The sequence below is a fragment of the Macaca fascicularis genome, chromosome 2 (assembly GCF_037993035.2).
Source record: "Macaca fascicularis isolate 582-1 chromosome 2, T2T-MFA8v1.1".
Lineage (NCBI taxonomy): Eukaryota > Metazoa > Chordata > Mammalia > Primates > Cercopithecidae > Macaca > Macaca fascicularis.
In genome coordinates this window covers 110,511,615-110,534,091 of record NC_088376.1, presented here as the reverse complement: position 1 = coordinate 110,534,091, position 22,477 = coordinate 110,511,615, and the positions used below count along the sequence as shown (strand labels likewise).

The 22,477-nt window shown below is 44.5% G+C and overlaps 1 protein-coding gene across 2 annotated transcripts in view; it reads left to right on the top strand.

Annotated features, from left to right (window-relative positions):
• Positions 1-21,915, top strand: part of SMARCC1 (SWI/SNF related BAF chromatin remodeling complex subunit C1) — a 194,554-nt gene extending 172,639 nt beyond the window's left edge. For both annotated transcript variants that reach the window (XM_045386359.3, XM_045386358.3), the window contains 2 exons: positions 16,482-16,658; positions 18,984-21,915. In XM_045386359.3, the coding sequence (XP_045242294.1) occupies positions 16,482-16,658; positions 18,984-19,081 (275 nt within the window). In that variant the 3' untranslated portion in view covers positions 19,082-21,915. The remainder of the gene's footprint in view (positions 1-16,481; positions 16,659-18,983) is intronic.
• Positions 21,916-22,477: the final 562 nt, after the last annotated feature.

The window sequence follows — 22,477 nt, the reverse complement described above, 5'->3', positions numbered from 1 at the left end:
GTTTGTAAAAGATGAGCAGAGAGGTGCATCTACTTTCTTCCCTAAATGAGATTTTGGTGATAATAGGTATTTGTGTGCCATGCCCCTTACCCACATTGTTTCACTTACTTTTCATTTACTTTTCACTTACTTTTCATTCTCACCTTACAAAGCATGGCAAGGCCACAGAACTTTGCTGCATGGTGGAGCCAGGATTCACACTGAGCTCCATCTAATTGCAAAGTGAGGCCAGTGCCACAGTGCTGCCTCCCGTGACAGAAGACTAAGGGGATTTACAGCAGATTCAGATACAGCTATTCTAGTGAAGCAGTGCCAGCAAACTAGAGTTCATAAAAATAGTCTTTGGAAGAGAAATAGGTCATTTTAATCTTTTTACTTTCTCACAAAAATAGACTTTTCTAAAGTGAATTTGTAAAGGAAAGAATTATTGAGTGCAGTGCATGATGAGAGGTTTTTTTTATTTTTAGTCTATGACAAGATAGTCTTATGATCTTTTTATTGAAATAAAATGTACATTTTGGATAATGCACAATCATAAATATTCAGCTGAGGGTTTTTTTTAAATTTTTTTACTTCCTTTATACTTACAGAATTGATGAGTTTTAACAGAGAATATTCATGTGTAACGAACACACAGAGGCCCTCATCATACTCAGTCGCCTTCTGGCACCTGACTTCTAGCACCGTAGACTAGTTGGGCTGGTTGAATGTTATCTAAATGTAACCACAATGATATTTATTATATCTGGCTGCTTTCCTTGTTTTGTTTTGTTTTATTTTGTTTTGTTTTGTCAGGACCATACTCTGTCACCCAGGCTAGAGTGCAGGGACACCATCAAGGCTCACTGCAGCCTCAGCCTCTTGAGTAGTTGGGACCACAGGTGCACACCACCACGCCCCACTGCTTTTTAAATTTTTTTGTAGAGTCATGGGCTCACTATATTTCCCAGGCTGGTCTTGAACTCCTGGGCTCAAGCAGTCCTCTCACCTCTGCCTCCCAAAGTGTTGGGATTACAAGCTTGAGCCACCATGCCCGGCCACGTCTGGCTTCTTTCACTCAACACTGTGTATCTGGGATGCATCCACATTGTTGTTAGTGGTTGTACATTTGTTCCTTCTGTATGCTATACAGTGTTCTGTGGCTGTATTATTTACTAGTCTGTTCTCCTGTTGGACATTTGACTGATTTCTGGATTTTAGTTATTATGAATAGTTTGTGGTGTTGTGAAATACATGAGCACATGTCTTTTGATAAGATATATATGTACATTTCTGTTGTATATATCCCTGAGGTATAGAATTGAGTATTTATGAACCTAAGAGTGGATCATAGGATATGCATATGTTCAGATTAATAGATGCTGCCAAACTTTTTGCACAGTGGTGGTGCCTGTTTACACTCTAGCAGTATGTGAGAGTTCCAGCAATTCAAGATAATAATTTTCCCAAATTATCCCTTTGTTGCGTTGCTTTGGAGTTTGAATGTAAAATTAAGTCTGTTAAAGAGTAAAATTAAGAGCAACAGCAAATTAGGCTGGGCGCAGTGGCTCATGCCTGTAATCCCAACACTTTGGGAAGCCAAGGCAGGTGGATCACTTGAGGCCAGGAGTTCGAGACCAGCGCCTGGCCAACATGGCAAAACCCCATCTCTACTAAAAACAGAAAAATTAGCCGGGTCTGGTGGCACACGCCTGTAATTCCAGCTACTCAGGAGGCCAAGGCATGGACCCAATTGCTTGGACCCAGGAGGCAGAGGTTGCAGTGAGCTGAGATCATGCCACTGCACTCCAGTCTGGGCAACAGAGTGAGAGACTCTATCTCAAAAAAAAAAAAAAAAGTAAACACGCTGTTTTAAAGTTATCGGTTCAGAAAAAGCTGGTTCTAACAGGTAGGTCTGATAGACCATATTCTAAAGGTCAGCTACAGAGTACTTTCAAACCAGGACAAGTAAGATTGTCCGTAGCGTTCTGGGGCCAGAATGGCTTTCGTCTCTGAGTTGCCACAGGGTAAGAACTATGAGCAGGTCCTTCCAACTTAGGATTCCTAAGTTCCAGAAAAGTTAACAGGCCACAACTTACATTGGGAGCTGAAGACTGTCAGTTGGCTGTCTTTGGTATTTGGCTAGACTTTATGATACATGATGGGAATAATCAGCCTCTGAATGCCAGTAAGGTTGGGGAAATGCTGAGTGCAGGGACTAGGCAGGTTTATTACCAAGTGGTTAATTTTTCATCTCTCTGGCTTCTGTATAAGTATGCAGATAAGTTACATGTAATTTTTCTCTACACAACTCTCCATCAGTTAGTGGTGGAGCCTGTTAAAGTAGCAGCTTGGTATTATGAATCTGCTAGGCTCTCAAACACTTATGGACTTCTAGGTTTCAGTGTAACTGGTATAAGCTGGTACCTGTACATATGCCATTTAATTCGTACCTGTACCCCTCTGTAAGTCCTTCAGCCCCTCTGCCCCATCCCCTACCTTTGATTCATCAAATGCTTGTAATTTTTGTTTAGAGACGACTGTGTGCATGCCTCTATTGCTCTTCCTTGGCTCTTATTATTTTGTTCCTATCTCTTATAGTGTCCTAACTTGGTTTCTTCCTACCAAACAAAAAGACAAGGGAAGTATCTGTAGTAGAGTGTTTCTGGTATCCAGTTGGCAAATGGAAACTGAAGGTTGGCCCCACCTGTTCTGTTTGTTTAGGTTTTGTTGATCTTAATGAAATACACAGCACTGCATTTCATTCCTTTTCATTTAAACTATAAAATTGTATCAAATGATGCCTACATTAAGATTCTCCCTATAAGGCTGCCATTCCAGATGGCAAAAGGTGAATAGTCATAATAGAAACCAATTCTTAAGCACATGTGTGTTATTCCCTTGACCATACCCTGGCCCATGGTATCTGTTAATATGAAAGCACATGGGGAACCATAGAGGAGAATGGCCCAGGTGGTGGCTGCTGTTTGCTGAGGTGTGCTGCTTACTCGAGCAGGAGGGCACCTCTGACTTCCTGGGATCTCCGGTTTTTTCTTTTTTTTGTTTTTTTTGTTTTTTTTTTTGAGACAGAGTTTTGCTGTTGTCACCCAGGCTGGAGTGCAATTTTGTAGTCTTGGCTCACCACAACCTCTGCCTCCCGGGTTAAAGCAATTCTCCTGCCTCAGCCTCCCGAGTAGCTGGGATTACAGGCACCTGCAAACATGCCCAGCTAATTTTTTTATTTTTGGTAGAGACAGGGTTTCACCATGTTGGCCAGGCTGGTCTTCAGCTCCTGACCTCAGGTGATCCACCCGCCTCGGCCTCCCAAAATGCTGGGATTACAAGTGTGAGCCACTGCACCCGGCGGGATCTCCTTTAAGTTGAGATGGTCAGGACTGTAGGAACTTTAGCACATGTTTAAAGGAAGATTACCTATCATTAAGTTCGAAGGAAATGACAGAAATCTAGTATATAATTATAGTGGTAATCTCTGCTCTCCATAGGCAGGGATGTATTTTAGTAGAGGCAAGGTCTCACTATGTTGCCCAGGTTGGTCTCAAACTCTTGAGCTCAAGTGTCCCTCTCGCCTTGGCCTCCCAAAGTGCTGGGACTACAGGCATGAGCCACTAGGCCCAGCCCATCCTAGGCATTTGTAATAAATGAGACACTCTTGAATATTCTTGCCTCATGGATCTTAAGTCAGCTGCCTGCATTGGGGAAGCCTTTGTGTGTGCTCGATGTGTGTAAGCAGAGGGAAAGAACATGTTTGATTTAAATATTTTCATTGTTTCATCATTATTAATAGTGTAAGAATTTTTGAAAGTGCCTAGAAAATCAGAATAGAATTGGTCTGATTTGATGAGAACTCAGACATAATACAGTGATATTCTAATGATAAAACTAGAATGGGCTGGAAATGATGGCTCACGCCTGTAATCCCAGCACTTTGGGAGGCCAAGGCAGGCAGATTGCTTGAGCTCAGGAGTTCGAGACCAACCTAGGCAACATGATGAAACCCTGTCTCTACGAAAATAAAAAAATTTGCCGGGTGTGGTGGCATGCGCCTGTGGTTCCAGCTACTTGGGAGGTTGAGGCAGAAGGATCACTTGAGCCCAGGAGGTCGAGGCTGCGTTGAGCCAAGATCCCGCCACTGCACTCCAGCCTGGGCGATAGAGCAAGACCCTGTCTTTTAAAAAAAAAACAAACTTTTTTTTGAGACAGGGTTTTGCTGTATCGCCCAGCCTGGAGTATAGTTGTGCAGTCATGGCCCACTGCAGCCTCGAATTCCTGGGCTCAAGCAATACTCTCACTTCAGCCACCTGAGTAGCCGGGACTACAGGCATGTGCCACCACACCCAGCTACACTTGGCTTTTTAAGCCCCTCAGACCTACTTACACAACCGTACCTCATGAGAAATAAAGCTCAGGAAAGGATTACAACCAGTTATCACTTTCTAACCCACCCCTGGACTCAACCCCACACTGAAAAAGAAAAGCAATAGCCTGGCCGAGCGTGGTGGCTCACATCTGTAATCCTAGCACTTTGGGAGGCCAAGGTAGGCAGATCACCTGAGGTCAGGAGTTTGAGACCAGCCTGGGCAACATGGCGAAACCCCATCTCTACTAAAAGTACAAAACTTAGTCGGCCATGGTGGCAGGCACCTGTAATCCCAGCTATGCAGGAGGCTGAGGCAGAAGAATCACTTGAACCCAGGAGGCAGAGGTTGCAGTGAGCCGAGATCACACCACTGCACCACTCCAGCCTGGGTGACAAGAGTGAGACTCCGTCTCAAAAAAAAAAAAAAAAAGAAAAAAGCAATAGCCCATCACATCAGCCAAGATTTTTTTATCTGCGGTGCCTTTGGTCCTACTTGCATCATGTGATAACAAGGCTGCCATGCTACTTTCCGGAGTAGCAGGTTACCCTCACAAAGAGAACAGTGAGGGCCCAGTCTTCAACAAAGAGAGTCTGTCACAGGCACCCCCAGGAAGCTGCTGTGGGGAAGGCACAGTCTCTGAGGAGCCTGGGCTTCCCCTCACTTGGCCCTGATTTTGTTATTTCCGTTCTCCAGGGGACTCAGCCAGAGGATGTGGCTTATATAGACAGTTAGAAATGGATTGATGAAATGTGCTCAAGACTGGAAATTCACAGGTTCCCTTTCCTAGATTAACTTTCTTTTCCTACCCTCCTTTCTCAACCCAAAGTATAAAATTAAGATACTTTACTAATATTCCATTAAGTGTCATGAGTGTAATGCTTTAGTAAAAGATATAATAAACCTGAAAGAGAATGAGGGATTTTTCTACTAAACTTAATTTTAGCAAACCTTTTAATTTTTCAGGCTTCAGATGCCTGCTGTTTAAAAAAAAAAAAGAAAAGAAAAAAAGCTTGTATGTAGGTCAGACTGCCACCATTCTAAGCTTTGATACTGCTGTTTTGATGCACACGCTCTCTCTGTCTCTCTCTCATTTTCTTCCTCTCCCTGTCTGTTGGGAAAAAAAATACCTGATTTTTTTTTTTTTTTAATGGAAAAGACATACACCCTTTACTTCGTTTGCCAAGGCCTGTTCCTATGCATTTCAGATTTGTGTGGGCCAGATCTCTCTTTTTTTTTTTTTTTTTTTTTTTTTGAGACGGAGTCTTGCTCTGTCTCCCAGGCTGGGGTGCAGTGGCCGGATCTCAGCTCACTGCAAGCTCCGCCTCCCGGGTTTACACCATTCTCCTGCCTCAGCCTCCTGAGTAGCTGGGACTACAGGCGCCCGCCACCTCGCCCGGCTAGTTTTTTGTATTTTTTAGTAGAGACGGGGTTTCACCGTGTTAGCCAGGATGGTCTCGATCTCCTGACCTTGTGATCCGCCTGTGTGGGCCTCCCAAAGTGCTGGGATTACAGGCTTGAGCCACCACGCCCGGCCCAGATCTCTTAATGTTAGTAAGAATTAATGGAAATGCCTTCAGACACTGTTGTTCATTTAAAAGTGGTGAGACCTATATTAAGACACCACAAAAACCATAAGGATGTTTAGGTTTTGTAAGGACAAGGGTTGCTTTACGAGAAATTGATTTTGTCTTCTCCTGAGTCTTCTTAAATTCTACCCATTTCAGATTTCATCCTTGGAAGTTACCTTTTCTAAGGGGAAAGTTACTCCTTCGAAAGGAAGGTGGGGTAAAGGAAAAGAGAATGGACTTCAGGATCAGAATGACCTGGATTTGAATCTCAGCTCAGTCTCTTGTTCATTGTGACTTTGGGCCAAATTACATAGCTTCTCTGAGGCTTAGTTTCCTTATCTCAAAACTGGGCCCTTACCATCATCTTCCTAACAACCTGGAGGCTTCAAAGAGATAACTGTCACATCACCTGGCATGGTCGACCCTTACTCAGCCTTATTCTTACCTCCTTTCCTGTCTTTTCTCTAAACCCACTGCCCCAGGTACACCAGTGCTGAGTTGCATAGCATCTGACAGAAGGAACCTCTGGACAGCAAAGGGACATCATTCACTCTTAGAGTACCCTTTGCTTTCCTGTGAGATGTTTGTCTTTGCAAGGTGCCATAAGCAGAAGTAAATTGCTTTTCCTCTATACCTTCATTTTTGCTGCTGAGAAGCTGTTGTCCTCTCCTACTCAGAACACCTGTATCCTAGCGGCTTTATGACCTTGTTTGTGACAATAGGATAAAGAATCTTTTCCACAAGGCTTTAGAATTTATAATAAATGAAAAGAAAGGTTTTATCTGTTGGGCTAACAGCCTTGGAAAACCCTAAAGCTGCCCTATCCCAGCTTGTATTCATAAAGATGTAGGGAAATAGGTAAATGGGCCACTGCCACTGAGAAGATAGCTTTGGAAATAGTACTACTGGACTTAAGAGCAAGAGCCTGCAGGCATTTCCCAGTGCATGATAGGTAGATATCACTTCATGGGCGTTTGTCAGTCAGCCAGTGATGCTCCTCTTTGCCAGATTGTTTCTTGAATAGTTGATTTCTCTGCTGGAACATACACTCTGAATTGCTGGTTCAGAAAGTAATTTCTGTCTGGAGCTGAGCATGGGGCAAATAACAGGTCAATCAGTTTGGTGACACCAGGGTTTGCATCACATTGTCTCTGAGCACCTGTTAGACCCCTCTCCCCCAGACCTTGATTGTCAGAGGTGCATACTGGCTGCAAGCACCATCTCTAGAATCAGAGTACCTACATCAGATCTGAGCTCCCTCATTTACAGCTTTATGACATTGGGCAGGCTACTTAATCTTTGTGTCCTTCCCTTTCTTTCACAGGGATAATAGTGCCTGGTTTATAGTGTTGTATGGGGATTGAATGAGTTAACATTTATAAAACTCTTAAGTACAGTGCCTAAGGCATACCACATGTTTCCTACATAGTTTCCTGAGGCTGCTATAATTTTTTTGAGACAAGAGTTTTGCTCTTGTCGTTCAGGCTGGAGTTCAGTGGTGTGATCTCTGCTAACTCTAACCTCCGCCTCCTGGGTTCAAGTGATTCTCCTGCCTCAGCTTCCCAAGTAGCTGGGATTACAGGCATATGCACTCCTGGCTAATTGTTGTATTATTAGTAGAGACGGGGTTTCACCATGTTGGCCAGGCTGGTGTCAAACTTCTGACCTCAGGTGATCCACCCTCCTTGGCCTCCCAAAGTGCTGGTATTACAGGCATGAGCTACTGCACCCAGCCTGTCATAATAACTTAATACAAGAGAAATTTATTCTTACTTTCTGAGAAATCAGGTCCAACATCCAGCAAAGCCATGCTCCTTCCAGGGTGTATAGGGAAGAATCCTGTTCCTTGTCTCTTCCAACTTCTGGTGGCTTGCAGCATTCCTTGTCTTATGGCCACGTCTTTCTTTGCTCCATCTTTACATCACCTTCTCCTCTCTATGTCTCTGTCTCTGTGTGTGTGTCTCTCTCTTTTTTTTTTTTTTTTTTTTTTTGAGACAGAGTCTCTCTGTTGCCCAGGCTGGAGTGTGCAGTGGCGCAATCTCAGCTCACTGCATTCTCCACCTCCCAGGTTCAAACGATCTTCTCCTCAGCCTTCCGAGTAGCTGTGACCACAGGCATGTACCACCACACACAGCTGATTTTTGCATTTTTAGTAGCGACAAGGTTTCACTATGTTGGCCAGGCTGGTCTTGAACTCCTGACCTCAGCCTCCCAAAGTACTGGGATTACAGGCGTGAGCCACTGTGCCGGGCCACATACATAGCTTTATTCAATAAAGTCTCAGGAAACCAAAGCTCAGGGATTCAGAGAGAGAGGAGGAGACCTGTGAAGGGTGGCAATATGTTCTTCCTAACTTGTTTAAGGCCTCTGTCCAGGTTGGACTTGGTGGAAGGAAGCAACCTGTACCTGTTGATAAACACGGGCGGCATTATTTCTCCTAGTATATGGCTTCCCTTTCTCACAAGTCCATTAGGAGTGTTCTTTCGTCTGCAGGCTAGAGTGTTGTACTTTTTAGCTTAAAAGTAGGCCTCCTGTTTCCAGCAGCAACGAAGTCATCTCCTGTCACCCTTCACACCACCTAGAATACCATTAGAGAATCATTAGTAGTGATTTAGAGTGTGGAAAACAAAGCATTGCTTTTATTAATGGCGTAGCAGGTGATGTGGGGTAGGAAGAGAGCAAAAAACGGGCCTCCAAAAGGGAGCTGGGACAGTACCACCTTAAAAACAAAGGTGCCACCTTAAAAACAAAGCTGGGACAGTACTACCTTAAAAACTGCCCCTTTGACAGTTTGTGGAGAATCTTAGAATAGTAAGTCTCTGTGTTTGCCACTGCTCTATTTGAAACTCTGGGAGTTCTATACCTTCTTCCCTTTACACATACCTCTGTATTTCATTGTGTGGCTGCCCAGCCTATATCTCCTGTTCCCAAAGCAAAAGTTCTGTGTCCTCTTCACATCATCCCATCTTCACACTCCCAGCAGTCAGATACCAAACCCAAATTCATTCTCCATCTCAGTTCCATGCTCACCCTTCCTCCTTGCTCTGTCACCAATCCCCAGGATGCCTGTTTTTAAGGAACCTGCGGCTGGGCACAGTAGCTCACACTTATAGTCTCAGCAACTCAGGAGACTGAGGTAGGAGGATCATTGAGCCTAGGAGTTTGAAACCAGCCTGGGCAACATAGAAGGCCCCATCTGTATAAAAAATTAGCTGGTATGGGCCGACCGCGGTAGCTCAAACGCCTGTAATCCCAGCACTTTGGGAGGCTGAGGCAGGCGGATCACGCGGTCAGGAGATCAAGACCATCCTGGCTAACACGGTGAAAACCCATCTCTACTAAAAATACAAAAAATTAGCCAGGCGTGGTGGCGAGCGTCTGTAGTCCCAGCTACTCAGGAGGCTGAGGCGGGAGAATGGCGTGAACCCACGAGGCGGAGCTTGCAGTGAGCGGAGACTGCGCCACTGCACTCCAGCCTGGGCAACAGAGTGAGACTCCGTCTCAAAAAATAAAAAATTAAATAAATAAACTAGCTGACGTGGTGGTGCACACCTGTAATCCTAGCTACTCAGGAAGTTGAGGTGGGGGCATCACTTGAACCCAGGAGTTCACTGCTTTAGTGAGCTATGATCATACCACTGTACTCCAGCCTGGGTGACAGAGCAAGACCTCATCTCTTTTTTTTTTTTTTTTTTGAGACTGAGTCTTGCTCTGTCGTCCAGGCTTGAGTGCAGTGGCGCAATCTCAGCTCAGCTCACTGCAACTCCTGCCTCAGCCTCCTGAGTAGCTGGGATTACAGGTGTGCGCCACCATGCCCAGCTAATTTTTGTATTTTTAGTAGAGATGGGGTTTCATCGCGTTGGTCAGGCTAGTCTCAAACACCTGACCTCATGATCCACCCGCCTTAGCCTCCTAAAGTGCCGGGATTACAGGCATGAGCCACCGCCCCCAACCAAGACCTCATCTCTTTTATTAAAAAAAAAAAAAAAAAAAAAAAAGAAGGAACTTGCAGAGTGCCATCTCCTATTCTTGTCTATCTCATCAACCTGACATTCAGCCCATACTTCTCTGCAAAAGCGCTTTTTCTCTGCTCTAGGCACTAACTCCTCTCCATCCCTTCTTAAAGCTTTCTATCCTAGCTGGGCATGGTGGCATGCACCTGTAACCCCAGCTACAGAGGAGGCTGAGGGAGGAGAATCACGTGAGCCCAGGAGGTCTAGTTCAGCCTCGGCAACATAGCAAGACCCCATCTTTTTTTTTCTTCTTCTTCTTCTTTTTGAGACGGAGTCTGACTCTGTCGCCCAGGCTGGAGTGCAATGGCATGATCTCAGCTCACTGCAACCTCCGCCTCCCAGGTCCAAGCAGTTCCCTGCCTCAGCCTCCCGAGTAGCTGAGATTACAGGCGCCTGCCACCATGCCTGTAACCACCATGGGGTTTCACCATCTTGACCAGACTGGTCTTGAACTCCTGACCCCTTGATCCACCCGCCTTGGCCTCCCAAAGTGCTGGAATTAGAGGCATGAGCCACCGCACATGGCCAAGACCCCATCTCTTAAACATTTTCTAAAAAATTGCTTTCCATCCCACAAAAAATTAGGTTCAATCTTCTCTTCTCTTCACAACTTTTCACTAAGTCTTCTGTAGCCTTACTATTGAAGTTCTCACCCCTTGTTCTACATGCATGACTCTTTTTTTGAATTAATGTAGCCCTTTTTCCTTTGAATCATGACAGACCCAGCAGTTTTGTTTTATTTTTGTTTTGGGGGAAAAAAAAAAAAACCTGGGCCGGGCGCGGTGGCTCAAGCCTGTAATCCCAGCACTTTGGGAGGCCGAGACGGGTGGATCACGAGGTCAGGAGATCGAGACCATCCTGGCTAACACAGTGAAACCCCGTCTCTACTAAAAAATACAAAAAAACTAGCCGGGCGAGGTGGCGGGCGCCTGTAGTCCCAGCTACTCGGGAGGCTGAGGCAGGAGAATGGCGTGAACCCGGGAGGCGGAGCTTGCAGTGAGCTGAGATCCGGCCACTGCACTCCAGCAAGGGGGACAGAGTGAGACTCCGTCTCAAAAAAAAAAAAAAAAAAAATCTGGCCGGACTTGGTAGCTCACACCTGTAATCCCAGCACTTTGGGAGGCCAAGGCAGACAGATCACAAGGTCAAGAGATTGAGACCTTCCTGACCAACATGGTGAAACTCGGTCTCTACTAAAAATACAAAAATTAACTGGGCGTGGTGGCGTGAGCCTATAGTTTCAGCTCTTCAGGAGACTGAGGCAGGAGACTCACTTGAACTGGGGAGGCAGAGGTTGCAGTGAGTCAAGATCGCCCCACTGTACTCCAGCCTGGGCAACAGAGCAAGACTCTTGTCTCAAAAAACAACAAAACAAAAAAACCTTTATAAGCCTCAGTGTAATACAGATGAAAGATAGTAAGGTACCACAGAAGGGTATGGTATTTATGTAGATGCTACATATAAATGGTACCTCTCAGTTACAATAGGAGTGATATTCACATTATTTTCTGATTGTTTAACTTAGGCTTGGCTGTGTGTTTATTTTATTTATTTATTTATTTATTTATTTATTTATTTATTTATTTTGAGACGAAATTTCACTCTTGTTGCCCAGGCTGGAGTGCAATGGCTCGTTCTCGGCTCACTGCAACCTCCGCCTCTCCAGTTCAAGCGATTCTCCTGCCTCAGCCTTCAGAGTAGCTGGGATTACAGGTGCCCGCCACCACATCTGGCTAATTTTTTTGTATTTTTATTAGAGACAGAGTTTCAACATGTTGGCCAGGCTGATCTTGAACTCCTGACCTCAGGTGATTTGCTCACCTCGGCCTCCCAAAGTACTGGGATTACTGGTGGTGAGCCACCGCGCCCACTTGGCCATGTGTTTTTTTTAAAAAAAAAAAATCTTAACCCATACACAAACTTTTCTAGCAGCTTTATTCATAGTAGCCAAAAAGTGAGAAGCACTGGATGTCCTCTTTAAGGTGTGTGGTCCATCCACAGCAGGGAGCACCACCCAGCATTGAGAGGAACAGCCCGTGACTGCATACACAACCGGTGACTCTCCAGGAAATTACCTGGAGTGAAAAAAGAAGCCAATTCCAAAACATTGCAAACAGTGCTTCCACTTATGTAGTAACATTCCTGCAACAACAGGTCAGAGATGGAGAATAGAGGAGCGGCTGCAGGAGTCAGGATGGGTTGTAGGGATGTAGGTATGCAGATCTTATCAAGGTGTACCTGCTGTCCTGCAGCATATTCCCTGGGGGTGGGCCAAGGCACCCAGGATTTCTGTTATTTCTTATTGGTTTGTGGATCTACAAGCATGTGGCTTCACAGTCCCATCACAAGGATGCCTGAGTCCTTGGGTCCCTGCTGTCCCAGGTGTTTTTAGGATTAGTCCTATCCCTAATCCCTTTCCTTCACTTTACTTACATCTCATCCACAATTCCAGGTTACTCACAAATTTTTATTGATCAGCTGGAAAGTCTTCATTTTTTTTGGCTTGCTCCTTCCATGGTTTTTCCTTGATTTGCCTTTCACTCCTTTATGTGCACTCATCGTTCATATGCCTTGTAGTATTCTTGCCATTTGTCCCTTTTATCTCTGAGTCAATCCCTAGATTGGCAGACTCTCCAACACTGCCTATTTCTATCCTAGCTACACGGCACAAGTACAAAAAGACAAAAATTAATAATGGTCAGTTGGTCCTAGTGGCAGTGTCCACGTAGGAGTAGATTCAGCAGCTGCTCTTGGTTTTGCCAAAGTGATTTGACCAAGTTATTTTCCAGCAAGCGGATCTCTGAGACTCCTCTGCCGGGCTTTGCGTTACATTATAGAGTGCAGAAATATGGGCCAGAGGGCCCAAAACTCACTATTCTGTATATTCTGGGACATAATGTTGATGTATTTTGTTTTAAAAAGTAGTCCCTGGAAGACTGGACTACCTTAATTCCTAATTCTTTTTTTTTTTTTTTTTTGACAGAGTTTCACTCTTGTTACCCAGGCTGGGGTGCAGTGGTGCAATCATGGCTCACTGCAACCTCCGCCTTCGGGGTTCAAGGCAGTTCTCCTGCCTCAGCCTCCCAAGTAGCTGAGATTACAGGAGCATGCCACTATGCCTGGCTAATTTTAGTATTTTTAGTAGAGATGGGGTTTCACCATGTTGGTCAGGCTAGTCATGAACTCCTGACCTCTGGCGTGAACCACCGTGCCCAGCCCCTTATTCCTAATTCTCATACTTCATTGTAGTTCTCTTCATTGACACCTCTGAAGTAAGGGGCTCCTCTCTTAGGTTCTTGGGTCAAGGAACAGCCACTGGAGATAGGCAGGGTGTGGTTTGAAGCTTTGTATGTCTTTGTTTAGATAGACCTCTTTCTGTAGTGACAGAGAGTCTTTATTTGAATTATCTTCAATACTGCTTTGTGTATTTTAATTTGGTCCAATCTCCAAATTTTTCAAGATTAAGCATTCTTATTTCTAGCTGTCTCAGTACTGTCTTCTAACCTATATTCAGTTTCATACAGTTGTCCTTACATAGATAGTAAAGTCCCTAGATTTAAAGAAAAACTACATTGATTCTGTTTTCTTATTCTGTAGAGAATATAATTTGTCCTACATAAAAAAATTTCAGGCCAGGCACGGTGGCTCACGCCTGTAATCCCAACACTTTAGGAGGCTGAGGCAGGCAGATCACTTGAGGTCAGGAGTTCGATACCAGCCTGGGCAACATGGTGAAACCCTGTCTCTACAGAAAATGCAAAAGTTATCCAGGTATGGTGATGCACACCTGTAATCCCGGCTACTTGGGAGGCTGAGACAGGAGAATTGCTTGAACCTGGGAGGCAGAGGTTGCAGTGAGCCAAGATGGCGACAGAGCAAGATTCTGTCTAAAAAAATAAAATAAAATAAGCCTTGATTGTGCCCATTAAACTATTCTTCTTGATTTATTACTCTTTAAAACCAAGACTACGGCCGGGTGCGGTGGCTCATACCTACAAACCCAGCACTTTGGGAGCCTGAGGTGGGTGGATCACTTGAGGTCAGGAGTTCGAGATCAGCCTGGCCAACATAGTGAAACCCTGTCTCTACTGAAAATACCAAAGGAAAAAAAAAAGCCGGGCATGGTGGTGCACACCTGTAGTCCCAACTATGTAGGAGGCTGAGGCAGGAGAATCCTTTGAACCCAGGAAGCAGAGGTTCCAGTGAGCTGAAATCGTGTCACTGCACTCTAGCCTGGGTGACAGAGAGAGACCCTGTCTCAAAAAAAAAAAAAAACCAAGACTACCAGCCTGGGAAACATGGTGAGACCCCATCTCTATAAAAAAATTTAAAACTAGCCAGGCATGGTGATGCTCACCTGTAGTTCCAGCTACTTGAGAGACTGAGGCAGGAGGATCACTTGAGTTTGAGTTGTTGAGGCTGCAGTGAGCTGACCTGTGATTGCACCACTGCACTCCAACCTCAGTAGAGAATTCTTTCTCAACAAAAGAAAACAAGCCCAGCAGCCAAATCCCTTGGTTTAAGAACTAGTAAATATTTACCATCATATCCAAAGCAGGAATCGCCTACAGCCTAGGTCAAAATCTGGCTCATCAATTGTTTTTCATACAGTTTGTAAGCTAAGAGTGGTTTTTATAGTTTAAATGGTTGGAGGGGGATATCAAAAGAAGAATAATGTTTCATGTCACATGAAAAATTTGTGAAATTAACCTTTTAGAGTTCATAAAGATGTATTTATTAGAACACAGTCTATTGTGTATCATCTGTGACTGCCTTCATGCTTACATTGCAGAGTTGAATAGTTGTGACAGAGACCATATGGCTGGCAAAGACTAAAATATTTACTATCTGGCTCTTTACAGAAAAAGTTGGCTAAACATTCTAAAGGGTCAGAAAGCTCAGTGTGAAACCGAATACGGGAGGTATTTTAGTGTTCTTGTCCTTCAGTGTTCAGTTGCCAGTTAGTTATCAAATGGTCCCATCTCCACATTTTTCAAGATCAAGCATTCTTATTTCTAGCTGTCTTGGTACTGTCTTCTAACCTATATTCAGTTGCATACAGTTGTCCTTACAAAAAGATAGTAAAGCCCCTGGATTTAAAGAAAAAAAACTATATTGACTCTCATATGATTTTCATCTCTCAAATGATTCCTTTAGTGTTCATGTCCCTCAGTATTGAACAACAGTATTGAATACTGTAGAGTCTTCTGTCATTAATTAGAAAACAATAGGAAGAGTGGCTCACGCCTGTAATCCCAGCGCTTTGGGAGGCTGAGGCAGTCATACTGCCTGAGCTCAGGAGTTCAAGACCAGCCTGGGCAACATGGCAAAACCCTGTCTCGGCCGGGCGCAGTGGCTCACGCCTGTAATCCCAGCACTTTGGGAGGCCGAGGCAGGCGGATCACAAGGTCAGGAGATCGAGACCATCCTGGCTAACTCGGTGAAACCCCGTCTCTATTAAAAATACAAAAAATTAGCCAAGCGTGGTGGCGAGCGCCTGTAGTCCCAGCTACTCGGGAGGCTGAGGCAGGAGAATGGCGGGAACCCGGGAGGCAGAGCTTGCAGTGAGCAGAGATGGCGCCACTTGCAGTCCAGCCTGGGTGACAGAGCGAGACTCTGTCTCCAAAAAAAAAAAAAAAAAAAAAAGAAAAAAAAACCGTCCCTACTAAAAATACAAAAAAAATTAGCTGGGCCTGGTGGGGCACCTGTAATCCCAACTACTTGGGAGGCTGAGGCACGAAAATTGCTTGAACCCAGGAGGCGGAGGTTGCAATGAGCTGAGGTCATGCCACTGCACTCCAGCCTGGGCAACAGAGTGAGACTGTCAAAAAAAAAAGAAATGAAATGAAAGGAAGGGAAAGGGAGAAAACGGTAGGAAGAGATGGAGCTGTCTGTGTTTTCCCATATGAGTCTATCAGGCGAGTGCTTCATAGTAACCTCTATAAGGAATGATTTTTTTTTTTTTTTTTTAAATCATACATGAGGCTTTTAATGGGAGAAATAGTTGTGGACAGGAATTGGGGATTCAAATCAGAATCCCCTTTTAATGGTGATTTCGCAGTACTAATACCCTTTCAGACAAACCTTCCCTGTAAGCCATGGAGCACAATCTGGACTGAGTTGTGGTCCTTTTACTGACTTTTACTTACTGACTTCCTTTTAAAGTCCTCTCCATTCCCTGTGGGCTGTGCTTGGCATTGTATATCCTCAGGAAGACATTTGACAATCTACTGCTCACCCAAACTAACCAGAGTGAGTGCTTTATTTTAGGGAACCTTTGCCATTTCTTTTTACAGCCACCTTCTTGCCAGTGTTTAGAATAATCAGTCATTCCACAGATCTACCCCCATTAACACCCTCCTCCAAAAAACTCAGAATACAAAAAGCTAGACGTAGAGATTATTACAGATTATTGCTCTGTTGGTATTTCAGATCCTCTGGAAGGTTGGATATTTATCTGTATTTAGGAGTTGGATTTAAGTTGATCCCTTTCTTATACCCCTTTCTAGTATACTTATAGTACTTTAAATCTCCCTCCACAGGTCAGATACCAGGCCCAGGTTCCATGATGCCCGGGCAGCACATGCCAGGCCGCATGATTCCCACTGTTGCAGCCAACATCCACCCCTCTGGGAGTGGCCCTACCCCTCCTGGCATGCCTCCAATGCCAGGAAACATCTTAGGACCCCGGGTATCCCTGACAGCACCTAACGGCATGTGTAAGTAACACGGTAGGGGGATGCATTATCCCAGGGTCTGTCCTGGAGGGCTGTAGATAAGGGAAGGAGGCTTTGTTCTCTCCCCGAGATTTGGCAGGTCCATGGATGATGCAGTCTGTGACAGTGGCTTCTAGAAGACCAGTTTTCAGTCTTTGTTCTTAGGCACCCCGATGGACAGGTGCACAGATGACAAAATGCTTCTAATCAGGGTTGCGCCTTTATGGCATGCACTGTCGGCATTGGGGCCAAAAAGATATTCCTCTGTTTAAGCCTGTCTCATTATGACTCTCAACAGACATGTAGAGCTACTGGTGGTGATTTTCCCTACAGCAGCCTTTTGTGGATACAGGGTTCAAAAGTGATGTGTGTAAAGAAAAGAAGTGAGTTTAGAGCTGGAATAACATATGTTTCTTGTAGCCATTCTTGATGTATTAGTAGTGGCTGTGTAGGCTAAGAAAGTAGTATTTGGGGTCTGTGTTGAGAGGAAATACGAAGTCCCAGCAAGCTCAATGAAGAAAGCACTGGTGCTGCTAAGTGATAGTTGTCTGAGGCTGTGTTTAGAGGCCAGGTCATTTCTCCCATAGGCTCTTGCTCGGCTTCAGCCTTGGCCTGAGGGTTGTTTCAGAGACCCTGGCCTGCCTTTTACTCCAGAAGGTCTTCCCAGTGAGGATGATGCTGAAATGCAGCCAATAGTGGGTCGGGTACCCCAGCCACATCTGTAATCTTAGGTTCATGTAGAAGTTCACGTGTGGCCAAAAGTTTAGCTACTATTTATAGTTCAGAAAGATAGGAAGCATAAGAATTCTTGCTCTGTAGGAGCTTTAGTTGGGAAAACAAGAAATGAAAACTTGGATAGAACTTAGCAAATGTTACATGAAGGCATATAGAACTTACCATAGGTTACATGAGACTACGATGTGCCTTAAGTACACTGTAATACTCTGGGAGGTTTCACAGACTGAGACGTGTCTTACTCTTCTCTGGCCCCCAGAGTCTGGGACAAAGTAGATACACAAAAGAAAGACACTAATTTATCTAGGTATATAAGATCACAACAATTTTTTTTTTAATTACCTCCCTTAAGCTAGTGGTCAGAGGTTGTATAGTACAGTTGGTACCTCTTTTTCTTGGCAAGAAAATGTTTGCCAAGCCACCCTGCAAACCGTACATAAATGAACCCGCCTGTCAGGAGAGTTGACCAGTTTTCCATCCCTGTTGCAGAGGTAGTGTCACTGGTCTTTACCAATTTACCACTGTCATGCCCTGCTGGTCACGCATGTTTTGCACTTCAGGATTCCTTCCCAAAGGGACCTCAGTAGAGCTCGTTGAGAATGTGGAGGGTTTCAGGTGGAACCTTCCCACCTGCTGCCTGGTTCCTACCATAAGTCAGTGCTCTGGGAATTCTGAGCCATGTGAATTGGTTCTAGGATACTAGGTAGGCCACACTGGATGAGTTGCTTCTCCACTTCAGCCCTTCATTTCCTCCACTGAAAGATGACACAAGGGATTAGATCAGTGAGTTTCAAAATGCATTGAAGAGTCTTAAGGGTTTGGTAGAAACCTCTTGGGCATAGAGTTGGGTGAATTGATTGGTGAGCAAGGCTGCACTTTGTTTCATATGTTTTCAATTCTGGCAAGATCTAGGGGTTTTTAAAACCCAGATTAAATGATCTCTAGGGTTCCTTTGTACACTAAAGCAGCTAAAGTTGACATAGGAAAGAGTCCCAGACACTCACACTAATTGTTCCCTTCAGGACATGACCTAGTTTGGGCCAAAAATCGAAGGACTGCAGTTCAGGAGCTGTGGAGGCCTCCCTGGACTATCCAGTTTGTCAGCAACTGCCTCAAGTGAAGCTCTCTGGCCCTGGTGGAGACATTTAAATAGCAAGAATTTATTGATAATCTCTTGTGTGCCCAGCTAGGCTAGGGACTTATGGGAGAAAGAAAAATAAGACATAGAACTGTCCCAGGAAGGAGCTTATTATTTAACTGAAGAAATAAAATTAGAACCATTGAAATACAATGAAATCAAAATTAACTTCTGAACAATTCGTGGAAGGAGTTGGCCTGGAAGGAGGGTGGGGGAAATTCAGACACCTCCCACTCCCCAGCCACTAGGGTTAGGCTAAGCAACATGAGCAGCACCCTGGAGATTCAGAAGGAATTGACCTGCATAGACCACAGTGGAATCAATGCCTCAGAGGGTGCATTGGTTGCCTGCCACTAAGAAAATGACTTCTGTGTCTTTTTTTCATTGAGTAGGCTCTTTCCTCTAAGTCCCTTGTATTTCCAGCAATAACGAGTTACTCTTGGATATGTTTGCAGATCCCCCTCCACCACAGCAGCAGCCGCCGCCACCACCACCTGCAGATGGGGTCCCTCCGCCTCCTGCTCCTGGCCCACCAGCCTCAGCTGCTCCTTAGCCTGGAAGATGCAGAGAACATCCACGTCCACCACCATGAGCTGGAGTGGGGATGACAAGACTTGTGTTCCTCAAACTTTCTTTGGTTTCTTTCAGGGTTTTTCTTCTCACAGCTCCAAGCACGTGTCCAGTGCCTCCCCACTCCTCTTACCACCCCTCCTTCTGACACTTTTTGTGTTGGGTCCTTAGCCAACACTCAAGGGGAAACCTGTGGTGACAGTGTGCCCTGGTCATCCTTAAAATAACCTGCATCTCCCCTGTCCTGGTGTGGGAGTAAGCTGACAGTTTCTCTGCAGGTCCTGTCAACTTTAGCATGCTATGTCTTTATCATTTTTGCTCTCTTGCAGTTTTTTGCTTTGTCTTATGCTTCTATGGATAATGCTATATAATCATTATCTTTTTATCTTTCTGTTATTATTGTTTTAAAGGAGAGCACCCTAAGTTAATAGGAACCAAAAAATAGTGATGGGCAGAAGGGGGATAGCCACAGGGGACAAACCTTAAGGCATTATAAGTGACCTTATTTCTGCTTTTCTGAGCTAAGAATGGTGCTGATGGTAAAGTTTGAGACTTTTGCCACACACAAATGTGTGAAAATTAAAAGAGATGTGGAAGGAGAACCTCAGTGATTTTATTCCCTAGTGAGGCCTCTGAGGGCCTCCACACTGCCTGGCAGAACATACCACTGAACTAGTATGTGCTAGAGGAGAGCACAAACATCCGCTCCTTCCCTAGGCCCGCTGGCTCTGGTTTTCTATGCAGATGATTCATTGGATTGGGGGTGAGTGTTTTGTTTTTCTGGGGGCAATTTGACCTTTGAGGGTTGTAATATTGGGAAGCATTCCTTAGTTTCCTCAACTAGCCTTGAAAGTTAGGAGTCTTGGGTAATGACCCCTGCAATGAGTCTAGCCTACTATTCACTGCTTTGTGTGCATTTTTTTTTCTCCCTCTTTAAAAAACCCTTTACAAGAAGAAAAAAAAAAAAAAGTAGATAGTGCTGAATGTTTTAGCTCGTGAAACTTGGTTAGGATGGCTGGGGGTACAAGTCCCCAAACTACCTCTTGTTACAGTAGCCAGGGAGTAGAATTTCATGAACCGGTACTTTTAAGGTTAGGATGGGATGGGAAAAGTGAAGCAGGATATTAGTTCCTTGTACCTTCTCCCTTCCATTTCTGAGAATCTCACATTCCATCTATCACAGGGTTTTCAAAGAGATGCTGAGGGTAACAAGGAACTCACTTGGCAGTCAGAGCATCATGCTTTGAGGTTTGGGGTGCTCAGGCTGGGAGGGTAGAATGCCATTCCAGAGGACAAGCCACAAAAATGCCTTAATTTGAGCTCGTATTTACCCCTGCTGATAAGTGACTTGAAAGTTCCCGGTTTTCTCGTCCTTCCCTCCCTTCTGTCCTTCCATGTGTGGGGAAAGGGTGTTTTTGGTAGAGCTTGGTTTCCAAAGCGCCTGGCTTTCTTACTTCACATTCTCAAGTGGCAGTTTCATTATTTAGAATGCAAGGTGGACATCTTTTGGATATCTTTTTCTATATATTTTCTAAAGCTTTACATATGAGAGGGTATAGGGAACTTTTTTCCTTAATATCAGAAAGCAAAAAAAAAATAAAACCACAATTGAGATTTGCCTTTCAAACCCTCAGGTTTGCCTCTAACCAGGTGTCCCTGGTCACCATCAGAGTACTGGAATACTGGAACCGAGGAGACCTTGGTCCTTTTGTTTTTGTTCTGGACTCTTGGGAGTGGAAAATGGGAATGAGTTTATTCCTACTGGAGTTTAGTTCCAATGCATTTGGCTCCAGAAAGACCCCAGTGCCTTTTGACAATGGCCAGGGTTTTCCCTACTTCCTGCCAGTCTTTCCCAAAGGAAACTCATTCCAAATACTTACCTGTTCCCCTGGAGTCCTAGAAGGAAAATGGAATTCTGGTTCATACTGTGGTCCCTTGTAACCTCAGGTCTTTAATGTGATCACTTTCAAATTTAAAAGATCCAGGTGGAAATATTTTTACTATAATAATAATTCTACAAAATACCTGAATTCTTAACACTGTTATATTTCAGTATAAGTGGTGGCTTTTTCTTTTCATGTCTTTGATCTGGTTTTATTCCTGTAATTCACAGCCACCTGATTTTGTGAAGGGGGGGGAATAATACGTGGTTTTTGTACAAACATGTTTCTCAGTGTGTTGTTATTTTGGAGAAAATGAGGGGAGGGAGTTTGGCGAGATTGGAGAAAATGAATGAAGAAGGCCTAATCTCCCTCTTTTTCAGTGAATAAATGGAACACCATTTCTGGATTCTAGTCCCATTTTCTGCATTCATATACCAGTTTCTTCATATATCCTATGAAGAACCTAAACATTTGGCCCCGCCTTGTCTTGGTTTGGTCGGCAGTTAAAATTCTGTGACTCGGGCTTCCTTTCTGACTGCCCACCTGCACGATGTGTAAGGAACATACATTTTGAGCATACCTCACCCAGTGTTCATTTGCATGGTCAAAGTGAAAATGAGTGGAAGTTCTCCAAAAATGATGGCCAACATCCTGGCACCTCCTGGTGTGAGAAATAGCTTTCCTTAGTGAATGGGATAATGTTTGTCAGGATGCAGTTTAGACAGTCCCAAGTTGGAGGCAGGCCTTGAGGGCAGAAGGTTCTGTGAACCTTGACATACTCTAAGGACAATAAACCCTGTGCAGAAAAAAGAAGTGATTGTTTTCAGGATGCTCATAAATCCAGTGAAGCAAAAGAAGAGGATTCTGTGTCTGCCATGAGATGAATGCCCTGCTCTTCACAAAAGTGTGCCTCTAATAAAGAGAGCCAAAGCCAGCTGGGTCTCACCAGATTCCTGTACTTTCTCAAGGGTGATGGGGAAGGTTAATCCTTTATTCAAACTAAAGACTGGTTTATAAACTTGAGTGTGAATTATTTTTAGGATATTGGAGGACATGCATGATCAACTAGTCTTACATAGGTTCCCTGGGTCCTTACCATGGAGTAATTCCCCCACATTCAATTAAGAATAGTTTAGGCTGGGTGCAGTGGCTCACGCCTGTAATCCCAGCACTTGCATTTTGGGAGGCCAAGGTGGGCTGATCACCTGAGGTCAGGAGTTTAAGACCAGCCTGGCCAACATGGTGAAACCCTGTCTTTAGTAAAAACAAAAAATTAACCAGACATGGTGGCATGCACCTGTAATCCCAGCTACTCGGGAGGCGGAAGTTGCAGTGATCTGAGATCGCACCACTACACTCCAGCCTGGGTGACAGTGAGACTCCATCTCAAAAAAATTTTTTTTTAGAGATGGGGTTTTGCTCTGTCACCCAGGCTAGAGTACAGTGGCATGATCATAGCTCATTGCAGCCTTAACCTCCTGGACTCAAGTGATCCT